At 43.8% G+C, this 26,391-nt stretch overlaps 1 protein-coding gene across 3 annotated transcripts in view; it reads right to left on the bottom strand.

Moving 5' to 3' along the window:
• Positions 1–26,391, bottom strand: part of PLCB1 (phospholipase C beta 1) — a 426,994-nt gene that overhangs the window by 387,571 nt on the left and 13,032 nt on the right. For 2 of the 3 annotated variants that reach the window (XM_088665570.1, XM_060272415.2), the window contains exon 2: positions 14,809–14,886. In XM_088665570.1, the coding sequence (XP_088521696.1) occupies positions 14,809–14,886 (78 nt within the window). Of the gene's footprint in view, positions 1–14,808; positions 14,887–19,035; positions 19,150–26,391 lie in introns of those variants that run through there. The other variant, XM_088665571.1, reaches the window with a different exon arrangement.

The raw sequence follows: 26,391 nt of genomic DNA, 5'->3' as shown, positions 1-26,391 counted from the left end.
GGTTCAGATTATATGCTAAATCAAACTGTATCTTAGCACAGTGTAGCACAAGCACAAAAAAGGTCATCTCATAGTTGGTGCAATCTTCAGGGGAGTGATACTGAGTGACAAAAGAAGAGGTTACAATGCTTACATCTTCTGCCCCCCCCCTTGCATTGCACATACATTCAACCCCACTCAATCTTGCCTCCAAGAAGATTCTGGCAGAATTCCAGCAGACAGGCCAAAGCAGCTCATGAAAGGAAAACTGTATGGTTGCTGGTGGGATAAGCACAAACAAAGCATTGAAAACAAGCTAGCACTGCAGAGGACAGCAGACAGAATAAGGGACCTATGCTTTGTAATGCCTATTGATTGCTGGAAGGTCTGCTTAAGACTGCATTTCATTTTAATCTTGAATAATGCAGTTGGCACACAACCAAGTTTCTTTCCATAACCATGTTGGCTAGCAAAACAGGTTTTTCCTTTAAAAAAATAAACACCCAAGATTCCCAGGACATTACAATCGGGACAAGAAGCTGAATTTCAATGCTGGCAAAGCCATACTTGCGTGCCTAATATGAGGGACACAGTGCTGAAAATAACTTGAGGGTGGTTAACCCAATCCAAGCATCAAGCTGAATTTGGCATCAAATGAAACCATGAACAGTTTCAGCATACACAATACAGAAGGGCCCAGTCAACGATATGAGCAACAAGCTAGATAAGAGCACAATACACAAAACATACCTTTAGTTTCACAGTAAACAGGGAACAAATACAAATAGTCAACACAAAGGCCAACAGGAAAAAAAATGTCTCCCTTACCCAATATTGACATCAACTAGGACTCTATTTTAAAACAAAAACTATTGGCTAAGCTCATTAAATTCTAATTCTATTTACAGCTCAAATTCTAGTATTACCTCCAACTTTACTAAATTGAGCTGAATGGAGACATTCACTGCAACTGTATTTTACTTAGAAGCCACCTTTTAATTCAAGAGCAAATCATCAAAGATGGCTGCCTAATTTGTTTCAAGCTAGTGTGTTTCACTATGTGATTGGTGGATTAAGAAACGACAGAACAGAACCAGGGGCTTTTTTGAGCAGGAACTTGGGGAAACTGAGTTCCCTCACTTTTCTTAAATTAAATAATAATTATTTTTTGTCGGTGGGAGCCATGGAACAGATATGCACCCAATGCCTGAGTCAAAAATCCACCTATATCTGTAATAAAGTTGCAGCCATTTCTAATCCAGGTAATTGTCTGGTTGGGCTTACATTTTACATTTAGCCACTGCCCGAGGGGGGAGGGTGGCATGGCAACTGGGTGGGCAATATACAAACAAACTTCATGGTGAGTTCCCCCAGAAAAGAAGTGTTGGACAGAACCTAGAATTGAAACTCACTGCACCACTCTCAAGCAATTCCTTGAAAGGTAATAAAACTTAATTTGCAATTTGCCAAAGACACAGTCACTAAATTAACTTTTTGCTGAACACACAGCTCCATATTTGTTGACCCTCAAAAGCCACATAGATCAAGACACTAAGTGATCTGAAACAGAAAAGAATGCCTTTCTGCATTCAAGGAGAAACAGTTTATTTACTATATACATATACTGTAGTGCCAAATTCAGCAATTGTTCCATCCAGCTACTCTAACAGGCTGAGCTAATGTTTAAACTGAGCAGCCGCAGTCTTTATATGTGTGTGCACAGTGTAGCTGTCAAACATTACCCACCGCTAAATTATGCTTCATTCTTCACCTGCAGAAACCAGAAGTAGTAGATACCTTATGGGAGGAAAGCACTGGTGATACAGCTAATGATTACTCATGCCAGGCTGATTTATGGATGTAATAAAGTCAAACGATACAGTGCAAACCTCATATTCATTCACTATCACAGCCAACACCTGCTTTACATGGGACTGTGTATGCCAGCTCACAGCTATACAGGCTGTCACTATAGAGCAACAGCAGCATCTGTCACAGGTCATTTTTTTCCACAGTGGCTTTATCCCTTATATGGAATGTGCCATGCATTTTAGGAGGCTAAATGCCATTTGGAATTTGGAGTTTGCGGGGCTTGTTCTTCGCTCTCTGTCTGGCTTCCCCGGGTTATTATCTACCAACCTAGAAAGCACAAAGTTGCATAGGTAGTTTCCATAGATTCATGATGCTCCCAATATTGATCAGTCTTAATCAGGCATCCCCAAACTGCGGCCCTCCAGATGTTTTGGCCTACAACTCCCATGGTCCCTAGCTAACAGGACAAGTGGTCGGGGAAGATGGGAATTGTAGTCCAAAACATCTGGAGGGCTGAAGTTTGGGGATGCCTGGTCTTAATCATGCATTATTTTGGCTTCATATTTATTTCAATGCTAAGTGCTGGGCATTAGGTTGCTTTAGTTGTGCTGGCATCTCAACATGCTAATGAGCAACTATTCCCTCTGGGGAAGCTCCCATTTTAACACTGTCAGTAGACACTCCCCTCTGAAGATGACCACATTATGAACATTCAAAAGTGTAAAGCCAGCCCATAGAAAGTACCATGAGAAGTGAAAGGCACAGTGAAACTATGGCATCACTATCCTATGATGACAGTCCAGGGCAATACAGATTATTATCATTATATTTTCTACAACAACTGCTCTGTCATGGACTGGATGGACATAGAAGCACCAGCTGGGGAACCACCAAGGGACAATGTTCAGAGTCTGGGGATTGGTAGTGGGATGACAAAGAGTGGTCAGAGGAGAAGGAAGAAACCTGGAAGGAGGATGTATCAGAAGCTGAAGAGATAACAGAATTTAGAGAGCAGGGAGAGAAGTCCAGAATCAGAGGCGGAACCAGGAGAGGAGGCCAAGAGGCAGAGATGAATCTGGCTGGTGAAGCCGGGGTGTCTCCCCCTCCTCCTGTGACAAGTTCCCCTGCCCCCCCCCCCCGGTCTCCCAGGACCAGAAGAGGTATGAAGAGGAAAGAGCAAAGACATACATGTTGACAGAGTCTCAGATTGCTTGGAAAGGACCTGGGTTAGGAGGAGATTTAGGCAGCTGCAGGAAGGCGTGGAGCTTCACCCTCCACAACTGCCTCATAGGGCCAAGACCTATGAGTTGCTGTGCTCATTAGGCCTGGCACTCCTCAGCAGATCCTGCTTCTTCTGATGAAGAGTTAACTTCACTTACTCCATGTGATTTACTCCTGACGCCTGCTCCTGACATGCTCTTAGGCTACACATCAGTTTTTCTCGGGAACATATACACACAGCAAACAAACAATTCATTCTTAAAGGGAGAAGGTGATACACACACATATACAGCAAGCAAGAACTCAGGAGTGTAATGGACACACAAAATGTGGCTGAACTAAATTGCTATATAAAATGACAACTGACTCCAGCTTCCTACAAGAGATCCAGTTCCACAAAACTACAGTGCCCCAAGGAGTAGCCTCTCACACAGAAGACAGGCAGAGTGGGAAAGGCCTAGTATAGGTTCATTCATAACGTTTCAATCCCGGTTGTCAATCCAGAAGGATCACAAGTGCTCACATAATACATATATCATTGGGTCTGCTTCTATCCATTCCAATGACATGTTCTCCTTTCCCTACAGACTCTATTCTATAGCTCAAGGGTAGACAGAGAAAGAGAAGAGCCAGGGATATGAACTGTGGCTCAGATGAGCTGCTGAGCAGAGGCAGTGACTCTTCAACTGCCTGTATGCTCCATTGCTTGGCACTTCTTATTCCCTTTCCCCAAGGACTGCATGGCTTTTTATTGCACTATTAGCCAAACCACAGCTGCTTCCACTAGTCCTGCCAAGCTGGGGTACTTATGAAAATTGACTACAACAGTCAACAGAAACATGTAGTCAACTGGATTTTGCTCCCATTGCCACTTTTCTACTTTTTTGCATGGATACTTAAGCCTATACATATAACCTTTCATGTACAACATAACAATGCATCCTAGAACATGTCCATGCCTGTTACCAACACATCTCCCACACACACACACACACATTGTCCATGATGTTGTTCATCTCATGAGTCAACAAATGTTGCAGCTGTCACAGGCAAATTTGCCCATGCCTACTGCAGCAGTCCTGCTTAGCCTTTGGGATGGGGGGCTCTTTTCCCCTAGACTACAGATTAGAACTGCTGTGGAAATCAGTGCGCTTACCACGAGCAGGAATTCCCCCATAAGTACCAATTCTGTTTCTAAAAATGTACGGTATTTGTTTGCACACCACCTTGGCATACCTGGGCAAAATATTTCATAGCTAAGCAGACTTGAAAGGCAGCTCTCCGTATCTCACACCCCTAGTTCTGTTTGAATCTAATCTGCTTTGCCTAGCTTTATACAAATACTGCAAAATGAAAGGCAGCCTGAGGGTGATATAAGTATCTGGAGTTCCAAGATTTCCTGATGCCTGAATAGTCAGCAGAACTTTTGGGTACTGGGTACTTAAAGCAAACAGGGGATGGTTGTTGCCTTCATGTCTTGCTTGTGAGTTGCTGGGAGCATCCCACAGTCTACTGCTGGAGCCAGAAAGTTGGACTAGAAAGGTGTTGGTCTGCTCCAGCAAGACCATTCTTATACATTCCACCTTTTCCTTTTGATAGGTGTTTCCGGCTAAGTCCTGAACATGTGAGTTTGCTGAACTCTGAGAACATCAAGATACCAATTTGAAGCCACCCTCTGGCATCCAGTCAAGTATTCCGTTCCATGCATGTGTGCAAACCTATTCAGTTTGCCTCTCCATTGTGTTGCTGCCTTCAAGTAACCTGAGGAATGCAATAGCTGTTTTTAAAGCAGAACAACACTTCCTTACCTAGGGACCAACTGGTTTTTATCCTTAGTAAGACCATGCTAACCCCAAATTTCTTTTCATAAAAAAAGCTCTCTGATTGTACACCTTGCATTCTGTTTTGTTACAAAGGAGGACCCACCTGGTAAAAGTTCCATTTTATGGTAATTTGTTTCTTTTGTATTCTTAATAGTAGCACACAACCCATTACACAGAATTTAGTCTTGCCTCACATGGAAAATCATGGCAATTATTATTATTTTCTTACAAAGCAAGAAATTACAAGGTTCTTTGAGTTTTGTATTAAAGCTGTTCCTTAAAAGCACTGAGTTTAACCAAGGCTTTGCAGAACTCATATGCTTCGATTGAACTCATTATTTTTTTAAAAAAAAATGAGTGCTTGAAGTAGAATAGAACTCCACACTTATCTACATTTCGTTATTTGCTTCCGCATTATAATGGAAAGCCTTTCTTGTATCAACTTGTGCAAGCGCAATTTTCTTGTAACTGCTAATTTCATTCTCTAAAAACTTCCCCATCATCATGACCCAATGTATTTAGCACACCGCGCAGTCAAGCTGCAGTGGGCTTCATTCTTTTGCCCTAACATTTAATTACACAAGTCCGAATGCACAGAGATTTCTCTCTCTGCTGCAATCTGAACTTTGTTGAGGGAGTTTCCTTCCCTACCACATGCCACTATTCTAGTCACTTGCAAACCTAACCTAACACTTGTCATCAAAAGCCACTGGTCCAAAATACAGCTTGCTGAAATGGAGCAAGCCCTCATACAAATGCAACATTGAGCTAGGACACAATACCACAATTGTTACTTATGAAGTAAGTACTTATGCTAACATACTACTTAACTGAAAGCTTGCAAGTTATGTCATAAAATTATTCAGATATTTTAATGATCCACGTCCACGGTCCTAGGCAATTCTTTGCCATCATTCTACTTGACATGGCTTAATGCCAGCTAGGTCACTCTGAGACAAATACAAGGGGTTTGTCTACATCAGGCATAGGCAAACTCCAGCCCTCCAGATGTTTTGGACTACAGTTCCCATCATTTCTGACCACTGGTCCTGTTAGCTAGGGGTGATGGGAACTGTAGTCCCAAACATCTGGAGGGCCGGAGTTTGCCTATGCCTGGTCTACATGCTGTCCTTACAATGTGAACACCAGAAAGGTGTCCTCACTCCCTCTGCTTCTGTTCATAGCGCTTGGGCATACACCATTTACAATCAGGCAAGTTGAAGAGTTTAACAGTTTTCTCTTCAAATTTAGCTTGTCACTACCTGCAGCAGCATGCTTTAATATGGGAGAAGTCAAACCAACATGGTTTATAATAATAATAATTTCTAATAATAATAATTTATTATTTAAACCTCGCCCATCCGACTGGGTCTCCCCAGCCACTCTTGGCTTACTACACAAGATACAGGAATGGTAAGTGACTCCCATTAATACATCACAGGGATATGCAGAGTCTCTCACAAACCGCTTACTTAATCGACAAATCCAACAACACCTTCAAAACTTTGGATCACATAACATGTCACAGGCACAGTGGGTAAACATCTGTTTACTACATTGATATCTATAGCATGCAAGAGTCATTACTCACTCCCTTCCTTAGTAATTCAAGAGATGGCTAGAGGCATAGGCATGTCTTGGTGTCTCCTAAGTTAAATTCACCTCACTTCATCAGGGGAGGAGTACATTTTGCTTCTGCCAAGACAGACAGAGGGTGAAACCACAGAAAACTATTGAGCTGTGAACTGTCTGACAAGACAGAGGAAGTATAGCATCTGTTATTGACCTCTATTGTCACCTCCTTGTGCATGTGTGAAGTGGAGTCAACTGCTACACAAAGGGTAAAGTTGGGTCTAGCATGTATCTTTGTTTAGCACACATCTGGCTAGTGTACAACTTTCCTACAGCCTCCGAGGAGGTCAGCAATTAGGGGTCATGGGGAAATCCCACTTATTTCAGGATCAGCTCTAGGCAGAGGAGAAAGAAGATTCTTTACTCAAGCAAGTTGTCGTGAATCTAGAGGCTGGCACGCCAAGATTTGGCTGGAGAAAAGGAAGTCCCTCCTCCCTTGCCATTGCTTCACTAAATATTTGCCTCTTTGAATTCCCTGTTCTGGTTCCAAAACTGACTTGGCTCTCTGTTCCCTATGCAACGGCTACATTCTTGCCTCTGTTCTCTTTCTGTTAAGCACTCCTGTTTGCTTCCCCCACTTTCACATCATCCTAGAAACTGCACTGTTTGACAATGCTTTTATTGGTAAGATCATAAAGGCTGGTGGTGCTTACTTCCTTAACAGATGCACAGGATTCAACCCTGCCTGAGGTCATGCCAGACTGCCAGCATGATTTTGTGGAGGACCTGCTCCCTAACTTCACCTGTTGAAACAGGCTATGATTGCCTACTAAATAATCCACTAGAAACGTTGACTGCAGCTCTAGGGAAATGGGAAGCTGGAAGAGAGATCTGTTACTCATCACCTGTAATGCCATAAGTACTGTCCAGTTAGTGCTCGAGAAACTATGTACACAATGTCGATCACCACACTGCAAAGACATCCCTCCCAAGAACAGTTTAAAGTGATACAGAAACCCACATACAAATGCTTTACCAGAGTCAAAGACAGGACAAAAGAAAAGGATTTACCGTACTGCAGATGTCATGGGCAGTTTGCAGTACTACCTACCTCCAGGTCTCTGACAAGTCAGCTATTTGCCAAATGTCATTGACTGGTTGGACGCAGAGGAATGGTGGGAAGAACCAGTTGGGGAATCCCCAGGGGAAGAAAGCTCTGGGATTCGTGGTGGGACAACAATGAGTGGTCAGAGGGAGGAGGAGGAGGAGGAGGAGGAGGAGGAGGAGGAGGAGAAGGAGAAGGAGAAGGAGAAGGAGAAGGAGAAGGAGAAGGAGAAGGAGAAGGAGAAGGAGAAGGAGAAGGAGAGGAAGAGGAGTTTGGATTTGATATCCTGCTTTATCACTACCCTAAGCTTCAGAGAGAAGTGTGACTAGCCCAAGGTCACCCAGCAGCTGCATGTGGAGGAGCGGGGAAGTGAACCCTTGTTCACCAGATTACGAGTCCACCACTCTTAACCACTATACCACACTGGCTCCCAGTGTGGGAGAAGACTGGGAGGAGACCATGTTGGAAGCTGAATAGACAACAAAGCTTAGTGACCTGGGAGATTCTGTGGCAGAGAGAAGACCAGAAAAAGAGACAGAAGCTGAAGCAGGGGAGGATGGAGGCCAGGAGGGAGAGATGAGTCAACCCGGTGAAGAGTCATGAGTATCTCCCCCTCCTGCTGCAACAAGCTCCTCTCCCCCCTGGTCTCCCAGAACCAGAAGAGGCATGAAAAGGTTGGAGGAGAGGTTGGCTTTATGCAGGTGCAATCTCCAATTTATGAAAGATGGTCCGCCGTGATCACTACCTGCCTCCTTCCCGTCCTCTCACGTGCCTGCCTGTCTCCTCCAGCTGGGAGCATGGGGCAACGGCGCACCGCCTGCCCATGACTCCCGTGCCTACTGCCAGCCATCAAGGGAAGGGAGGAGATACTGTGCCGCGCTCCTGGCTGGAGGAGGCAGGCGGGTAGGGGAGAGGACGGGAAGGGCGAGCGGGAAGGGGAGAGGAAGGAACCAGCAAAGCGGCGCAGCAGCTAGCCCCGCCCCTTTCCCCGATGGCTCGCAGTAGGCGTGGGAGTCCAAGTCACGGGCGGGCGGAGCACCAAATGTCACCCCCGCTTAGGGATGACACCTGGAACAGTCCCACCCACCCACCCACCTTCCTCCGCCAGTGATCACGGTGGACCATCTTACATAAATTGTGGCCTGAATTTAAGGCAAAACATTCCTTTTGGGTTCTATGAACAATCAGCAGAATGTTGCTGTGTTCTAGGCATTAAGCCTGCATTGTGATTGTGTATCATCCAGATTTTCCACCAGTAAGTTGCTTACTAGGAAGCCTACAGCTGCTTATTCTGAACACAGGCTCATTACGGCACATTTTTAGAACCTGAGTCATATGGATGTTCCTGGGTGAGTGGTTATAAATAAAATGTAACCTATACTGTCAAGTCCCTGTAGTCACTACTGGGTCATGACAGTTTTTGCATGAGCAAAGAGGCCATAATCAGACTCTGATTCTAACTATTAATTACTAAAAAACATTATCCTGGTTTTAAGCTAACAGATACAGAGTTATGAACCCAAAATGCAGATGGGCTCAGGACAAGCATTTTGTGCACTGTATAAATTCCTTCCATTGTAAATTCTGAACATCACTCCCAGTCCAAAAGACACTCTTCTTCATAAATCCACAGATTTCATCCTGTACAACTTAAAGCAAGGGTGGGGAACCTTTGGCCCTACATTAGCTGCTGGACTACAACTCCCATCATTCCTGATCACTGGCCATGCTGGCTTGGGCTAATGGGAGTTGCATCCCAAAGCATCTGGAGGGTATCAAGCTTGGAAAGGCTATTCCAGGTGATCCCACAAAGATACACTATTACATGGCTTGTACTAAAAGGGTATCTTCAATGGATTCATTGAGCTGTAGCAAAAACTTGCTTGGCCAAAGATCAGAGTGGCTTGTTCAAGTTCTAGCTCATCCACTTCATACTGTGGAATGCAGACCTCTCTCTGCACAAGCCATGCCTCAGGGGCAGGGAGGTAATGGATATCAAAGTCTGATTTAAAGACCAGCATCAAAACCTGCTTGTTCAGGAAGTACGCATGAATGTTCCTTGACAACTTTTATGAAAAATATGTGTCAGTTCACTTCTCCATGCTACTCCCATCTCAGAAAATTATTAGACAGATTAGACAGCACCAAGAATTACAAGGACACTGGCATGCTGTTCTAAATATTAAATATGGCTGCTGTAGCGTATGAGCAATTATTTTACTATCCATTTAAACCTGCCTGTTCATTTCTTTTGTTAGAAATTATTACAGACATTATTGCAGACATTAAAATGTGTGGTGTTTTGCATATGCGCTAGTGATGCTCATGTTGATGCTCTTTGGTACTGCAACTCAAGATGGGCAAACTGGTCTGTTCCCAGCCTGTGTCAATTTCACAAGCATTAATTAACTCATAAATATGTTCCTTTTCATTTGCTGCATCAATGTGCTTTCTTTATTTAATCCACACATTTTTTTCCATTTAAATACTGAACAAAATATTCATTTCTGAAGCTATTTTTTTATTTACAAATACCATTTTGATATGTTTTGCAAAGGCAAGATCCATGTCAGAATATGTAGGAACTGAAAAGCCCACTGAATAACTTAATTTCCAATCCACACATTAGTTCAAGAGCTGCTGATCAAACTCATAGCTCCATAAATGGCTTTATCTGTAAGCAAAATCTGAAATTCAAAGGATATAGTTATGCAAGCAATAAACAATTTCTACTGTCTGCCCTGTATTTTTGCTTGATTTTGCTTTTCTCATTATTCCAGCACACTGTGAGTTCTTTCCGGTCATTTCAAGAGCCCTTGGTCCCAAATGAGACAAAACTGTGTAAGAAATAGCCCAAAGCACTTAAACCACAGGGATGGGTGAAAATCAACCCTCAAAAAACCTACCCCAGGATTTTAACAACATCAACAATAACAAGTGCAAGAAATATTGCACAGAACTTTTAGCCCAAGGTCAATCAGGCTGCTGGCTCCATAAATCCACAGAGGGAAAAACTAATTTTTACTGTGGAATACAAATCACTTTTCTGAGCATGTTTTTCAGCTCACCCAGTAGCCCATCAGAAGGAAAGGCCATTTTAAAGATTTCCTTTAATATCAGAGTGCAGCCAGCCAATATGGTTAACCTGACCCAAAGCACTAACCCACCCCACTCACACACAAAACAAAGACCACCACAGCCAACCACAAAGGAACAACCATATCCTAGGCCAACCCCAACATATCTCACCATCAAAAGAAAACAAGTGAACAGTAGAGAACCTACATGAGCGACGCTGACAGAACCCCCCCCCCACACACACCTATTAAGCAAAATAGAAACATTGTCACCCCACCCCACCCTCCCCCCATCTACTTTCCTTCCCCTCTCCTCACCAATGTCTCAACAAATGAAACTGATATGTAAAAATGCTAAGAGAGACATTGCACATATCCTTGTAAACCAAGAAAACCCTTAATAAAAATTATTTAAAATATATGTATATCAGAGTGCAGCAACAACTAAAACGAGAATCTGCTTAGCAAAATAGCAAATGCCTTTTTATTCGGAGCCTATTAAAACGTGCATCCGTTTATTAATATAGCACCCCTCCTCCTATCACCTTTAATTCACCAAGCCAACCTATCAGGAGGAAGTTCTCTTACCTGTGATGGAACAAATGCCCATGAACATATTATCCCACTAACAATGAGCCTGAGCTGAAAGAGGCTAGGAGGTAACATGTGTGTGGTAGTTGATGCTCCCAGCTTCCTGGTATGCCCCTCACATGGGCATAGTGATGCTTAGTGAAGCTGGAAATCAAACTCCATATTCTTTGGACCGTCATCAAGTTAAGAAAGCAGCTACTTGTGTATTATTGTTTATTCTTTGAGAATCAAACTATCCTGTTGATAAGCATCTTATTTATTTATTGCATTTACAGTCATGCCTCGGTTTAAGTACGCCTCGGTTTGAGTACTTTCAGTTTAAGTACTCCGCAGACCCGTCTGGAACGGATTAATCCACTTTTCATTACTTTCAATGGGAAAGTACGCTTCAGGTTGAGTACTCCACGGACCCGTCTGGAATGGATTAATCCACTTTCCATTATTTTCAATGGGAAAGTTCGCTTCAGGTTAAGTACGCTTCAGTTTAAGTACGCCGCAGACCATCTGGAATGGATTAATCCACTTTCCATTACTTTTAATGGGAAAGTTCGCTTCAGGTTAAGTACGCTTCAGGTTAAGTACAGACTTCCGGAACCAACTGTGTACTTAAACTGAGGTACCACTGTATATCCCACTTTTTCTGCTCAAAGTGGTGTACACAGTTCTCCCTCTCCTCAGTGAATCCCCACCACAACCCTGCGAGGTAGGTGAGGCTGAGAGGCAGTGACAGGCCCAAGGTCACCGAGTGAGCTCCATGGCTAAATGAGGATTTGAACCAGTATGTGGACTGAGAACTCCCAGAAGTGCAAGCTGGATTTCGAAGAGGCAGAGGAACCAGAGACCAAACTGCAAACATGTGCTGGATTATGGAGAAAGCTAGAGAGTTCCAGAAAAACATCTACTTCTGTTTCATTGACTACGCAGAAGCATTTGACTGTGTCGACCACAGCAAACTATGGCAAGTTCTTAAAGAAAGGGGAGTGCCTGATCACCTCATCTGTCTCCTGAGAAATCTCTATGTGGGACAAGAAGCTACAGTTAGAACTGGATATGGTTCAAAATTGGGAGAGGAGTACGACAAGGCTGTATATTTGGGGTCACAAAGAGTCGGACACGACTAAACGACTAAACAACAACAACAACAACAACAACCACAACACAAAAGAAACATGGGAAGAGCCATTTGCAGATTTGCTTTATTGCATACTTTGGAGTTCTCCCCATCTTCATGTATTTTAGTTCTTATTTTGAGCAAGAAGGCAATTATGAGATAGGCTCATTAACTGCAATAAGAAATCCATCGCATTCAGACATGAAGGTGCATATTGTTGCATGCTAAGATCTTCCAATTCTCCACACATGATAAATACTAGTACTGGAAACTCAGAAATTATAGCCATTGGGTCAATGTCAAGTTTGTACCATTGTCTTCAGTTTCCAAGGTTTTGTCATTCTGTTGTCACTCTTACTTAGCTTTAGGGAGACACCAAACTGAAGGTGTAGAAGTTAATTCTGCATCTCCAGAACATTCCATCCCCTTTTGATAAAACCTCAGCCTTTGTTTGCCCAGCTGTGAAATTGTTTTATTTTAGGCAAGGGGAGAAAACAGATAATGTTTCTTAACTCAGATTTGCCTACCCCTCCTTCAGATACATAGTGCTAGCTTAGAACCAACCATGGATGAATATTTTTGACAAGCTGCCTTTCCTACATCTTCTAACCACTCCCCTGCAGTAAGTAACATTATAAGCAAGCTCTGGCATTAGCACAAGTTCTTCCTACAAGTTCTTTTTGCAACTAATCTTTCAATAGCTGTCAGCATTGATCGTAAACAAACACTCAAGTTTCTAAACAAAGCTTTCAGGCAGCTGATCTATTTTTGTTTTTCTAAACAAAGCCTTTCAGGATACATTTTGGCAAATGTTTCTAAAACCATCATTATAAGCTGAAGAGAAATATCCTTCCTGACCCTTAGATATTGGGTTTTAATCACACAGTGATAGTCCAATTCAAATGATCTTGAACTAATGCTCTTTTTAAAAGCTATAGGCAATTAAGCATTTGTCAGGAATATAGAAACAATACTACAGTCATACCTCATGTTGCGTCTGCTTCAGGATGCGTCTTTTCATCTTGTGAATGTGGAAAACCCGGAAGTGTTTACTTCCGGGTCTTGCTGCGCGCGCATGCGCAGAAGCGTTCTGCATGCACCACGCATGTGCAAAAGCGCTCTTCACGTGTGCGCAGAAGCACCGCTCTGGTTGCAGACTTTTCGGGGTGCAAATGGCACCCCGGAACAGATCATGTCCGCAACCAGACACCCTGCTAGAGCATCATTTCAATATACGTACAGTGGTACCTCGGGTTAAGAACTTAATTCGTTCTGGAGGTCCATTCTTAACATGAAACTGTTCTTAACCTGAAGCGCCACTTTAGCTAATGGGGCCTCCCATTCAGGACGGGCCCTATGGCCAGGCTGGGTGGTGCAGGGCGCCACGGGGGCACCGTGCTGCATCCGCCCGCCGCTCTGGGAAACGGGGCGGGGGGCGCCAGAGAGATCCGTTGCACCACGGCGCCGGTGCGCCAGATATACTTAAGACGGCCCTGCTCCCACTGCTGCCGCCACACGATTTCTGTTCTCATCCTGAAGCAGAGTTCTTAACCTGAGGTACTATTTCTGGGTTAGCGGAGTCTGTAACCTGAAGCGTCTATAACCAGAAGCGCCTGTAACCCGAGGTACCACTGTACTACTGTTTTGTTTTTTTACAGGAACAAGGAAACACAAAATACCAGACTATATAAATAGTTGAAGACTTTCATATAAATGTTCATCAACAATGCTCTTCCTTTCTCACTGCTTTCAATCTTCAAAAGTCAATGAGACTTTTTTTCCAGGTTCCTATCAAGAAGAACTGAGAAGTATTTAGAAAACATGGCCACACTCTGTGGAAATGGTCCAGAGTTCTCACTAGGTATGGGCATAGCTGCCAAGTTCTCCCTTTTTTAAAGGGAAATTCCCTTATGCTGAATAGGCTTCCTCGCGAGAAAAGAGAAAACTTGGCAGCTATGGGTATGGGTGAATTTCAGTTTCACATTCTCTCAGTTTCTTATTTTTCCAAATTTAAACTCAGTCCCCCACATTCCACATCAGCTTGTGAATTTGTTAAAAAAGAAAAAATGTCCTCATGAAAATTTATCAGTGCTGTAGTGCAAAATTTTCCTAAGATATACATTTTTTTGTATACATTTTTTCCTACTGTTCTGCAATGCAATTTTCCCTAATATTTTTGTATGTTTCTTTCACTAGGGCATGTGTTCCTATGTACACTTTACCTTAGCATTTGCATTTTTGCACACATTACTTGGCTGGAGAACTGCATTGCAATATTCAGGAAAGTGTGACTTTTGAAGAATTGCTGTGCTTTGGTTTGCAAAATTTGAGGAAGTGTGATTTAGGTAATGAATTAAGTGTGAATCTTTATATGTGGACTGGCTTAAATTCACACACACACACACACATCCTTTAAAAAAAAGACATCAGGGTTAAAAAAATATGGCAGAAAAGGTATTTGGTCAGAAAAAGAAGCCACCACAAAGAGGGAGCTGAAGTACTTCAATGTATATCTACCTTATTTTGGTCTGTCCAATACAAGAAAAATCCATGTGGGTCTGTTCGGACAAAAACTGATGTCACATTGGTGGAATCCTGCCGAAGAAAGAAAGGACACAGTATTAACACATTGCAAAGCTCTTCACGCATGCCTAAATATACCACCCTAGCAGAAGGAAGTATTCATAAATTGCCATTCATTTTATGTGCATGCCTTTCTCATTTATACAGGAGTTTGGGTAATTCATTAGACAAAGCTGGTGGAATAGAAAGGTGCCCTTAAAGCACACCAGGACAACAGCAGAGTTTACTGGCCTCGTCCTTCCCCCATCCTACGTAATGCTGAAGATAACACTTGCCAGTATTTATTTTAAGTCCTACTGTAGGTACCCCCAGTGCCAACCAAAACACAGTCGCTTAATTCCACCGTTGCCACCCCTTCAAAATGTGAGCAGGCCTTGCAACACAAACACATTATTCTAACTCCTCTCAATTGCTGGACAAGATCAGAGGACAACTGCAATGGCTGAGCACATTGCAAAGCCATGCATTTTAAGTTTGCTTCCCTCCAGGGGATGCTGTCTCAAATCTGTGATGTCCGACTTGCTCCATCTATTTTAGAGTTTGTTTTCTGAGAATATTTCCACACAAGTAGGAGCCTCTCTGTCATTAACTCTCAGCCTCCCTTGAAGTATACAACATGTTACTTAAGCATTTTCAGATGTTTCCTTCATACACATCACCATTCTACATTCTGCCCCTCCTGCTTTTCCTACAAATCCTGCTGCCAATTATATGAAACAACCATTTCACAACTGCTGGATTTTAGAACCATGTTTCATGAGCTGGGATGAGCTGCCAGATTTTAGAACCACGTTAACTGAGCCGTGAAATGCAGGGGTGGGCTCACCGTAATCCTCTGGAAATCACATATTCTCAACGAGGATCTAGAAACCCCAACAAAGAATCCCAAAATGCAGGCAGCCATATTAGTCCATTGTGATGTGCACACACAAACGCACTGAGCAAAGGCAGCAGGACTTACCATACTAATTAAATGTATTATCACAACTGCTGGCAAACCTGTGCATATTTTTCTAGGATCTCGGTGCTGCTCACTTTCTGCTGCAGTTTTAACTTGTAAAAAAATGCACTGAGCATTAGTAAAAGATCTTCAGCCACCTGATGGCTTTTAATTAGAAATGCAAATAAATCCTGCAAAGAGGAGAGTGTCAGCCTGAAGTAAGACGCCCATCAAAGAAAAGGAGAGAAGTATGCAGCCCCTACTTTATTATTCTCCTTATTTCTCTGCCTTGCTCTATGCTAACAAGTCACCAAAACAAAACAAAAATCCTGAAAACCTCATCATCACTTCAGTTATGTATCAGAGCAAAGACGGTCCATCAGTTTTCCTGGTGCTCTGGAAAATGATGACATTGCTCCTGCTCTGGGGACGAGGAGACGGGCACACACATCCTGGAATCCTACTACTCTGTGTTTCCCTTCCACTACCATCCTAGGAGTGACCAGGAGAGGCTCATAAAATTAAAAAGAGCTCCAAGCAGCAAAATTTATAATTATTCTAATTAACCTCCCAGGTTGCTCACTCTTATTTTGGCTCACTTAGTATGAAAAACAAATAGGAACCAATGTTTTCTGAGGCAATTAGTACAAACACAGTTTTGAATTTATTTGGCTTGTCCCCAATTCACAGGTTCAGCTTCTAAAAATGCGATTGAGGTCGGCCAGTTGTCTATAAAATGAAAATAAATGTGTACCAGCAGCGTGTCCTGCAATAGAGCATTTTTGCGTACAGTTAGGTACAGAAGATTCAATGCTGGGGAAATTAGTGCAACTGAAAAACACTCTGAATTCAGAAATTTGTAAAAAAAACTAATTCTTAAAAGCTGTCAGCCCCATGGAGGTGAGTTCTATTTGCTTGCCATCTCTACAGAAAGTTCCATTGCCCAGTGAGCCTAAGAAGCACAGAGACATCCTCCATTGCTCTCCAGCACTTGTTGTCAGAAAACAAATAAACAGAAAACAAGAATTGACCCACTGGCAAAAGAATCTCTTGGGGAGCTTGAGTCCAACCCCTTTAATAGGAAAAGGCTGTCAAGAGTGGTTGAAAAGTCACCACCCACCTCTTCATCAGTCAATATCCTAGTAGTAGAACAAACTACAGGAGGTGGAGGTTTATGAAAAGCACATCAGGGGAAACTCACTCTAAAATAAGATTTCAGTTCTTTATTGATTCGAATTTGTCACCCCAAGGATTGGACTATTTGATAGTCCAGGGAGGAAAGAAATTCTAATTTACACCTCACCGGGTAGTCTGAAGAATCCTCATTCTCCCACCAGTATTTAAGAGCGATTGGGAAAAGGATAGAAATTGGGAAGATCAAAGTGCTCTATTCTAGGAACGAGACATGGAAATACACAGAATAATTGAAAAGACTGCTTTGCTAGCTATCTCCCCAAATGGAGTTCTGCCCTTTTAAAATGGAAATGGCAAACCCAGGCAATCATAGCCAATAGTTCATTGCACTGCTCTTCCTGCTTTCAGAAGTATCAAGCTTTTTCATCCTGTAGAAGTCAGCCAGGACCATCACAATACTGCCCAAGGCAAAAAGCAAAATGTCACCCGACCTCAGAAGCCACTTGGGTTGGCACAACAGCAATCTTGTGAAGCAGGTGCTGCTGAGAGGCTGTGGCTGGCTCAATATTACCTAGTGAGCTTCATGGCCGAGTGGGGATTTGAACCCAGATCTCCCAGGTCCTGGTCCAACATTCTTAAGAACTGTCTCTCCCCATGTGAATCAACCCAGACGCTGAAATCATCTTCTGAGCCCCTTCTTCGTGTGGCTCCTCCATGAGAAGTCTGGAGGGTGGCAACACAGGCCTTTTCTGTGGTGGCTCCCCGTTTGTGGAATGCTTTCCCCAGGGAGTCTCGCCTGGCACCTTATCTTTACGTGAGGTTACATCTCTTTAGGCACCAGGCAAAAACATGCCTCTTCTCACAGAGCTTAGGCATTTTGTGCTTATATATTGCAAACCGTCCTGTGGTCTTCAGATGAAGGGTGGTATAGAAATTTAATAAACAAACAAACAAACAGCTGCACCACACTGGCACACTTTCTGAGGGGCAGCAAGCAGCACTGAGGTGCTAAAGGACAGGGCTGTGTGTGCCAGGTAGACTGCTCTGTACCCCTAACCTAACCCTAAGTAAGCCTGCTACAGCTGGACAAGCTCTTGGTGTCCCACTGCTAGTGTTCAAGTGGCAGATTTAACTGCCAATCAGTGTATGGACTGAAAGGGGGTGGGGCATACTGTCCTCCATCTCAGGCAGCCCAATGTCTTGGGCCACAGTCCTGGGTCACTACCTCCTTTTTTCAGTGGGACAGCCGGACCCAGTCAGGGGACCAAGGGCTGCTGTTTTGGTGTGATGGTTGGGGTTTATTATTATTGATTCTGGAGGGGGAGGGAGGAACCAGAGGTATGCTGGAAGAAGGGGTTTCCCCAGCTCTCTCACACTAATGACTGGATAATTTGCATGAACGTGTTTGCCCAAATATCTATTTTCAAGCCTCCGGTTTCTAAGAAGCTGCAGCCTGAACCATTTACAGTACCGGTATATTGCAAAAGACACAGAGGATGAAGGCAGATGGCAGTTGGGTTTGCCAGGTCCCGCAGAGTGCTGTTTGTACATGGTCTGCTTCATGTAAGCACTCCAAGTACAACCTGACAAGCTAAGCAACGGGGAATTGGACAACTGGCTCCTCCCAAGCACTGCTGGCGTCTGTTTTTTCCAAGCAGAACATGTTGCAACAAATGCAAGGGCTTTCCTCGAGGCTTAAAGTTACCTGCATCCCCCCTCCTCCACATGCAAAACACTTTTCACGTGCACATAAACTAATCCGGGTTGGAGAGGTGATGCGTGAATCATCCCTAATGTTACAGATAAATTATTAAATCATTTCCTTGACATCCAAGTTGTCCTAAATTTCTTCTTCTGGTCTCAGCTTTGTTAGTTAACACACACACACACATAAAGATTTTCTTGATTTACAGAAATATATGCAATGTCTCTCATAACATTTTTACAAATCGGTTTCATTTGTTGAGACATTGGGAAGAAAGAGAAGAGAAGTAGATGGGGGGAGATGGGGGGGGGTCATGGCTAACCTGATCCAAAACACCCACCCACCCCACTCACACACACAAACTAAAACACACATATTTCACCTTTTGCAAACATTTCTGTTATGGTGTGAAACAGCAGCACTGCTAAGCAGCCTGAGTGAATGAAGTAAAGTTGACGGCAGGAAAGTGCTTCAACTAACGTACCCCAGTATACTTCCTCTGGCCAGCTTCTTCTACTTGCTGCTGCTGCTCTGACAGGAGCCTCCTCCCCAGTCTCAGGTGTCAACATTCCTTCCTGTGGTTGCTTAGCAACAGTGACTTACTGCCCTTAGCAATGGTGCGGCCTACTGAGCCCCAAAGCAGTAGTATTGTTATTATTCTTCCATTTGATTTATACACCACTCTTTATTTTGTTCTGTGAGCCGCCCTGAGACCTCCAGGTCTAGGGAGGTATACAAATTCAATAAATAATAATAATACTGAAAGATCTCAGGGCAGTGCCTAATGTTAAAAACATATTTTACAGGGCATCATCGTAAAATCATAAAGCAAAGCCCAGTATTATTAATAATAATAATAATAATAATAATAATAATAATAATAATAATATCATTATACCAGCCCCCACCTCACACACACCTTTAACAGGCCAGAGATTATTTAACAGCTGAAGGCCTAGGTAAAGAGGAATGTTTTTGCCTAGCGCCTAAAGACATGTCAGGATGGCTCTCAAGTGACAAGTCACTACAGCACCCAGCAAGCATCTCTGGGGATAGCATTTCACAAATGGGGAGCCACCACAGAAAAGGCTAGGCCCATATTTTGTGCTCTAGCTTTCATCAGGAATACCTGATTTGACTCCCCCCCCCTTTTTTTTTCTTTTAAAGCAAAGGGTCTGGGAGCTCTGCTGGCCTTAGCCCCCTCATATTCCTGTTGAATGGTTTAGGTTGATTACTGTTTCACAAGAATGTGTATCTCTTTAAAAGCCAGAAGTAAATGTCATGACCTAGTTTTGCAGTTGTGAGGCAGTACAGCAGGTGATGTTAAGTTTGTGTGAATTAAGGTGTGTCAGCAATCTGATACATTATAAGGAGGTCTGTGTACTTCTCTCAGTACCCCGGTGGGTGGGTCACAGGATGGGTCATGCTTTTGTAACTTTTTGTAGAATTAATGTAACTTCTGTTATTTTCTTTAATTAAAACAATTCTCCTAATTATACTCTGCAGTCTCCTCAGAATGCTTTCCACAGCACAGTTAACCAGTTTAACTATGATAACAATTCCTACTCCTTCTACCCAACTGTTGGTATCCATTATCTTGAGAAGCCTGGGTTCCTAAACCCACGTTTGCTTGATTAAAACCACTGCTGGGGTTTTGTTTTGTTTTTTTAAGAAAAAGAGGTGCTGAAATTCACCGTGAACACCTCCCTTGCTCGCTTATAATGGCAATAGTGCCCACCTGAGAGGAGGCAGAACTCAGGGCAAGTTCTGCCCGAAAACAATCCCTGATTAAAACACACACAGGTGTGGCTCTTCTAGAGGCGGCTTGTCAGATGAGAGATTGGTCCCACATCTTCCTATCGTCCCCTGAAAATGCTGTTTTCCCCTCAGCGTGGAAGTCATGATATTTCAAAACACATCCATTCATTTACTCAGCTGTTCTGCATCACCAACCTAAAATACTTTCCTCCTCCACCCCAATGCTTTTCCCTTACCTATTCCAGGATGAAAACAATTCCAGAATACAAGTTAGCAGAATGCAAGTTTGGCTTTAAGCAAGATCATCAGGGTACTTGATGGAACTTGATTAAGAAGGAGATGAAAACCAACCCTATGGCTCTACCCTCAGAGCAACCAGTTTTCGCTATCCAATAGGTGTGAGGGAGTGGGGAGACATTATCGCAAGTAGCAATCCCGTTATTAAGTATTTGCGCAAATTCCACTTACAGAAGTAATTGAATTGGCCTCCTGCGTGAGCACTGGGAGTTGTAACATGTCCACAGGGATGTTCCCATGCGCTAATCAATGGAACAACGTGTTAACACAACAACAATATGTTACCATAATGTGGTGCTTCAGTGTCCCAGGAGGTCGACTATTAACGGGAAGTTTTAACTTTAAAAATGTGTTTGGCCAACTGCAGTTGAAGAAGGTATCATGCGAGAGGCTACAAAGCATGAATTTTCCATCGTGAACACCCTGGTCTGCTTAATATAAGAGAAAAAAATCCCTGGTTCTCACTAAAAGTGGCATAGTTCTACGTGAACTCACCACTTCACAGCGTAGGCGGGGTGGCATGTTAGAAATGTCTCTTTTAAAGAAACTCTCCTCTCCTTTAAGATCTAGCACATGAGGAAGAAGGCCCTGGCATTCTCCCCTGATGTGCTAGTTCGGCCGAGGGAAGTTTCTTTTGCATGGAGAAGCATTCCATCACATCAGACTCACTCCCACTTGCCGTCTAAAGCAGTACCACCCAGACACTTCCTCCAGGGAATCTTGGCCACAGAGCTGCTTGTTAGAAACTGGCAAACAGTTTACCCTATAAATTCTAGTATACTAGTATATTAGGATAGTTCTAAGCATGCAATCACACTTTTATAATCCAAGTGCTACATGAAGATGGAAATGTGAGAATTCCAACCCTTAAGCGACAGGAAGTTACCTTCCAGAATCATCTACAGTAGTACTTTTGTTCTCAAACTTAATCCATTCTGGAAGTCTGTTCCAAAACCAAAGCGTTCCAAAACCAAGGAGCACTTTCCCATAGAAAGCAATGCCAAATGCATTAATCCATTCCAGACTTTTAAAAACAACCCCTAAAACAGCAATTTAACATGAATTTTACTATCTAACGAGACCATTGATCCATAAAATGAAAGCAATAAACAATGCAGTCACACAATCAATCAATCAGTAGCTGAACTGGGTTCCACACAGTCACAAAAACAAAACAAAAAGCTGCAAACGCAAAAATGCAAAATAAATAGCAAAAACAGACAGACCTCAGCGTAACACTCAAAACAGAAGTGTGGCACTCAAATCAGAAGTGTGGCACTCAAAATGCTCAAATCGTCAGTGTAAACTCTCAAAACAGAAGTGTGGCTCTCAAATCGGAAGTGTGGCACTCAAATCGGAAGCGTAACACTCAAAACGGAGCACATTTGGCTTCCGAAGGAAGTTTGCAAACCGGAACACTTCAGGGTTTGCAGCATTTGGGTTCCAAGTTGTTCGAATTCCAAGGCGTTTGCAAACCAAGGTACCACTGTATTCAACTTTTCAACTCAACTCAACAACTTCAGCTTAAATGCCTTTTGGCTTATGCTGTTCACCCTCAGGTACTCGAGGATCCCAATGACCCAGTCACCTCTAAAATGGAACTAATAGCTAATCCTTAACGCCCATTAACTTACATCTGCACTGTTGAATTCGTTGTTGGTGCAGCAGATATTGTTGCTACTGTATTAAATTTTGCACTCTCTATTAAAGTGCACTAAGGAACTGATGGGACTTATTACTGAAGGCATTTAGGGGGAAATCTCAGTCTTATTTCAACCACAGTCAAAATTTTCAGCTCTTCGTTTGTTATATTTTCAACATGAAAGCAGCTTATTGGAAGGGGGTGGTGAAGAGGCAAGTACTTCCTGGCACAAATACACCTCATCGATCTTCGTTCCTGAATTTACAGCCACTATAATTTGTACTATCTTCATGCATCTACCAAAGCATTGCAAAACACACACATATTTAGAGGCAAGTCGTTGCAACCTTCAGTGTTCTTCCTCCAATTCCAAAAACATTTCCAGGAATGCTAAAGACCACAAGCATACGATCTCTATTTGACTTTTGCAGCTTTTTGCTCTGTTTTGTGATTACCGGTTATCATTTTATAATGCTGTGAGCCATCTTGTGAAACCTTTCGGTGATGGGGAATAGCCAAAAATACAGCAAGTAAATAAATTTAAAGCGGGTGCAACACAATCATAGGTGGGAGAGCGTGGTCAACTTCTCACTTCCTAGGAAAAATGCACAAAGTCACATTGGAATTTTTGTATTGGCCACAAGTCCCATTTGTTACACTTCTGTTCCATCTATTGTCCAAGAAGCTTGAGGTGGCATACATGGTTCCCCCCCCCATTTTATCCCCACAACACCCCTGTGAGGTAGGTTAAGCTGAGAGACAGTAACTGACTCAAGATCACCCAGCGACTTTAAGCATACGAGAAGAGCACTGCTGGATCAGGTCCACCTTCCTATTCTCACAATAGTCAACCAGATGCCTCTAGGAAGCATGCAAGGAGGACCTGAGCTTCATGACTAAATGGGGATTTGAACCTTGTTCTTCCAGATCCAAGTCCAACATTTTAACTCCAACATCAGAAGATGACTTCTTTCCAGACACCAACCTTTCCTCATTAGCAAGCTAATGGTGGTTTTCAAGCACACCTCTTGCGGCTGCATTTAGATAAGAGTTCAGTTCTCATTTCACCAGCTACAGTTTCATAAAAGCACACCAAGACAGACGCTTCTCAAATTCCTGCTGTCACCTAACCAAAATTACAACTGACCCTTGAAATACATACGTCTGGAGATTAAAGAGCACTGAGCGAGCAGCAATTCAAAACCTGTGTGCCCAAAGTACAGTGAAGGGAGACGGCAAGAAGAGTCAACACCTCTATTCCCTAAAGCCCCCAGTCCCAAAGTACAGGTGCGCTTAACTCCACACAGATGATTTACATATTTGCAGAAAGCAGCTGCTTACCTAGGGAAAGATCGAATTTTAAGTGATATGCCTTTTTGACAGGTATAATCAAAACACACTCAAACCCATCCAACACCACCTGGGGCAAGCATTTGACCTACAAATTCTCATCTCCCTCACTGATGCCTGATTATCTTGGTGCATATCATTTACTAATGCTGCATTTTATCTCTCATTGGGCAGTTTCCACTTGAAAAGCCAATGCTACTTAACATATCCAAATTGTAATAATATGGTTGTTTAAAAGAACTCCCAATGGGACTTCAAATACCCTTAAAAGTCACCTAGTGCACTTCCGAAAGAACTTTGGTTTGTTCTCAAGAGTTGCAAGCACAAACACACTCGCTAGAGCTGGGCGATACATTGGTAAATTGTTTGAAACTGGTATAGCATTCAGATCACGATACCAGTTTCAGACATTTTGAGCTGGCAATACATCGCGGTGGCTTCAGAGCCACAATGTTTCCCCATCTCAGATTGCCTGCAAACGGCAAAGGCACAGGCAGGCAAAGTCTGAGAAGCCTCTACTGAGTTACATTGCCCAGCCTCAGAGGCGTAGCATGGGGGATGCCGGGGGTGCCATGGCCCCAGGCGGAATTTTGAAAGGGGGCACAAACAGGCGTCCCCACAGCAGGCTCCTTCAATGGATCCTGGCTCCACGCTGCGTCTTAGCTGCGCCGCTTGTGCCTAACACAATTCTGCTCCCAGGTCAGGCCTGACCCGGGGGAGGAGAGCAGCCGAGTGGCCGGCAGCGCTGCCACCCACCCTCCTCGGCTGCAGCACACCTTGCACCCAGTAGCAGCAGAGAGCATTCCACCTCGACCACGGCGAGGCACGCCAAGCCACATCAGCGCCGCCTCCACTGCCAGGTCAGGTCTGATCCAGCAACGGATAGCAGGAAAAGGGTGGGCGGCAACTTCCCTGCCCCTCTCCTACCCTGGACTGTGGCGCATGGGCGTACCCAGCGAGGGGCGGGGGGCAGCTGCCCCCCAGAAGCAAAATAAATAAATAAATGGTTATAAAGTGATGAAACGAAACGAAATTAGGTAGGGCGATGGCGAATAATCAGTTGTTTACCACACTGAAATGGTGTAAAAACCGAGAAGTATCTTGAGCCACCTAGCGACTGATAGAGGAATCTATGTCAGCCAGCCATTGGGATTCAAGGGAGGGAGGTCTCTAGCAGGCTCTAGCAGAGAGAAGAGGGAATCTTCTAGAGGGGTCTAGTGAGTTCCACGTCACTAAACTGAGCCACCCGCCGCTAAACTGAGCCGCCCGCTATTAGTTTACCTTCTTATTTACAATTAGAAGACATCGAGGCTGCCTAAATGGATATAAGAAACTGGTTCCAAAAGGGTAAGTTAAGTAATTTCCGTAGAAAATTAAATTGTAAAGGGTAAAGACCTGGCTCAGAAGTACAATGGGAGAGGACAGACTGACTGGGTTGTATTTGATGAGCGTCCATCGGAAATTCTTCAAGGAAAATCAGGACTGGATTGAAACGAAAATTTTGAACAAGTTTTCTTCAAACCCAAGAAAAATGATATTAGTATAAGACATGTAACTAGAATAAAAATTTTAAAAAATTCAAGCAAATAATTGTAATAACTACCGTAATAAGGCACTGCTATAATTATATATAATTTTCTTTAAATTTTGGTTTCATTCGTGGGCAGCACGGGGATATGCTCCACTTCTGCCTAGCCCAACTGAGCTGGAAAGCTATTGGGGCTTGCTCAGTAGGGCTGGACGATGTATCTTGGCTGTTGCTTCTTCCCCTAAGGTGCGGAGGAAGAAGCAACTGAGCAGGGCCGGCTCGTCGTAGACCCCCGGTGGCGCAGGGCACCATGGCGCCGGCCCGCCAGGAGGGCGCCGTGAGCTGCGCCCGCCCACTAGCCGGCCGGTCCGCCGGTCCGCTGCGCAGCTGAGCGCGGCGCCCACCTGCCCACCGCGCTGGGAAACGGGGCGGGAGGGTGCCGGAGAGATCACGCTGTGCCCGCCCGCCCGCCATGCAGCAGCGCCGCACCCACCCGCCCACCGCGCCGGGAAACGGGGCGGAAGGGCACCGTAGAGATCCGGCGCACCATGGCGACAGGGGCGCTTAAGACGGCGCTGCAACTGAGATACATTCCAAACATCGTTGTAGATCAGAATATTACGGCATTTAGCTGCTGATATATCACGATGTTGAAAACCAGCCCTAACACCTGCCCATTGTTGTGAGGACTTTTGTCACTTGTTGGGCCTGCGCTGCCATGTTCAGTAATACAGGAGAAATAGAAGTGGCTACAGGATAAGACATGGGTCCACCTAAGCAGATCCACCAGCACAGAGTAGCCCCCACTTTAAGCCACAAACTTGCTGGGCCCTCTGCCCTTGTTATGGCTGCCCTGATCTAATGAGGAACAGTGCCACAAGTGCACAGTATGTTTTGTAACGAATCTACTTCCCTACTGGAAAATCTCCCATTGGAACTCAAGTTCAAGGGCACCGCCCAGAACCACATGCTAGCTTCTACCAGATGACTGGTAATGAGAGAGGCATGTACTGTTAAAGCAACCCATGTCCCATATTGACAACTGACACCAGCTCAGCTCAAAACAAAGTCTTTTTTAACGTTAAGAATCAGTGGCCTCATCTGTATAGCCTCACTTAACACACAACTCTTGAGATGTATGGTTTAGAAAGCTAACAGAGGGC

The sequence above is a fragment of the Zootoca vivipara genome, chromosome 3 (assembly GCF_965207765.1).
Source record: "Zootoca vivipara chromosome 3, rZooViv2.hap1.1, whole genome shotgun sequence".
NCBI classification, from domain to species: domain Eukaryota; kingdom Metazoa; phylum Chordata; class Lepidosauria; order Squamata; family Lacertidae; genus Zootoca; species Zootoca vivipara.
The sequence above is the reverse complement of the archived record's forward strand: the minus strand, read 5'-3'. Positions and strand labels throughout refer to the sequence as shown.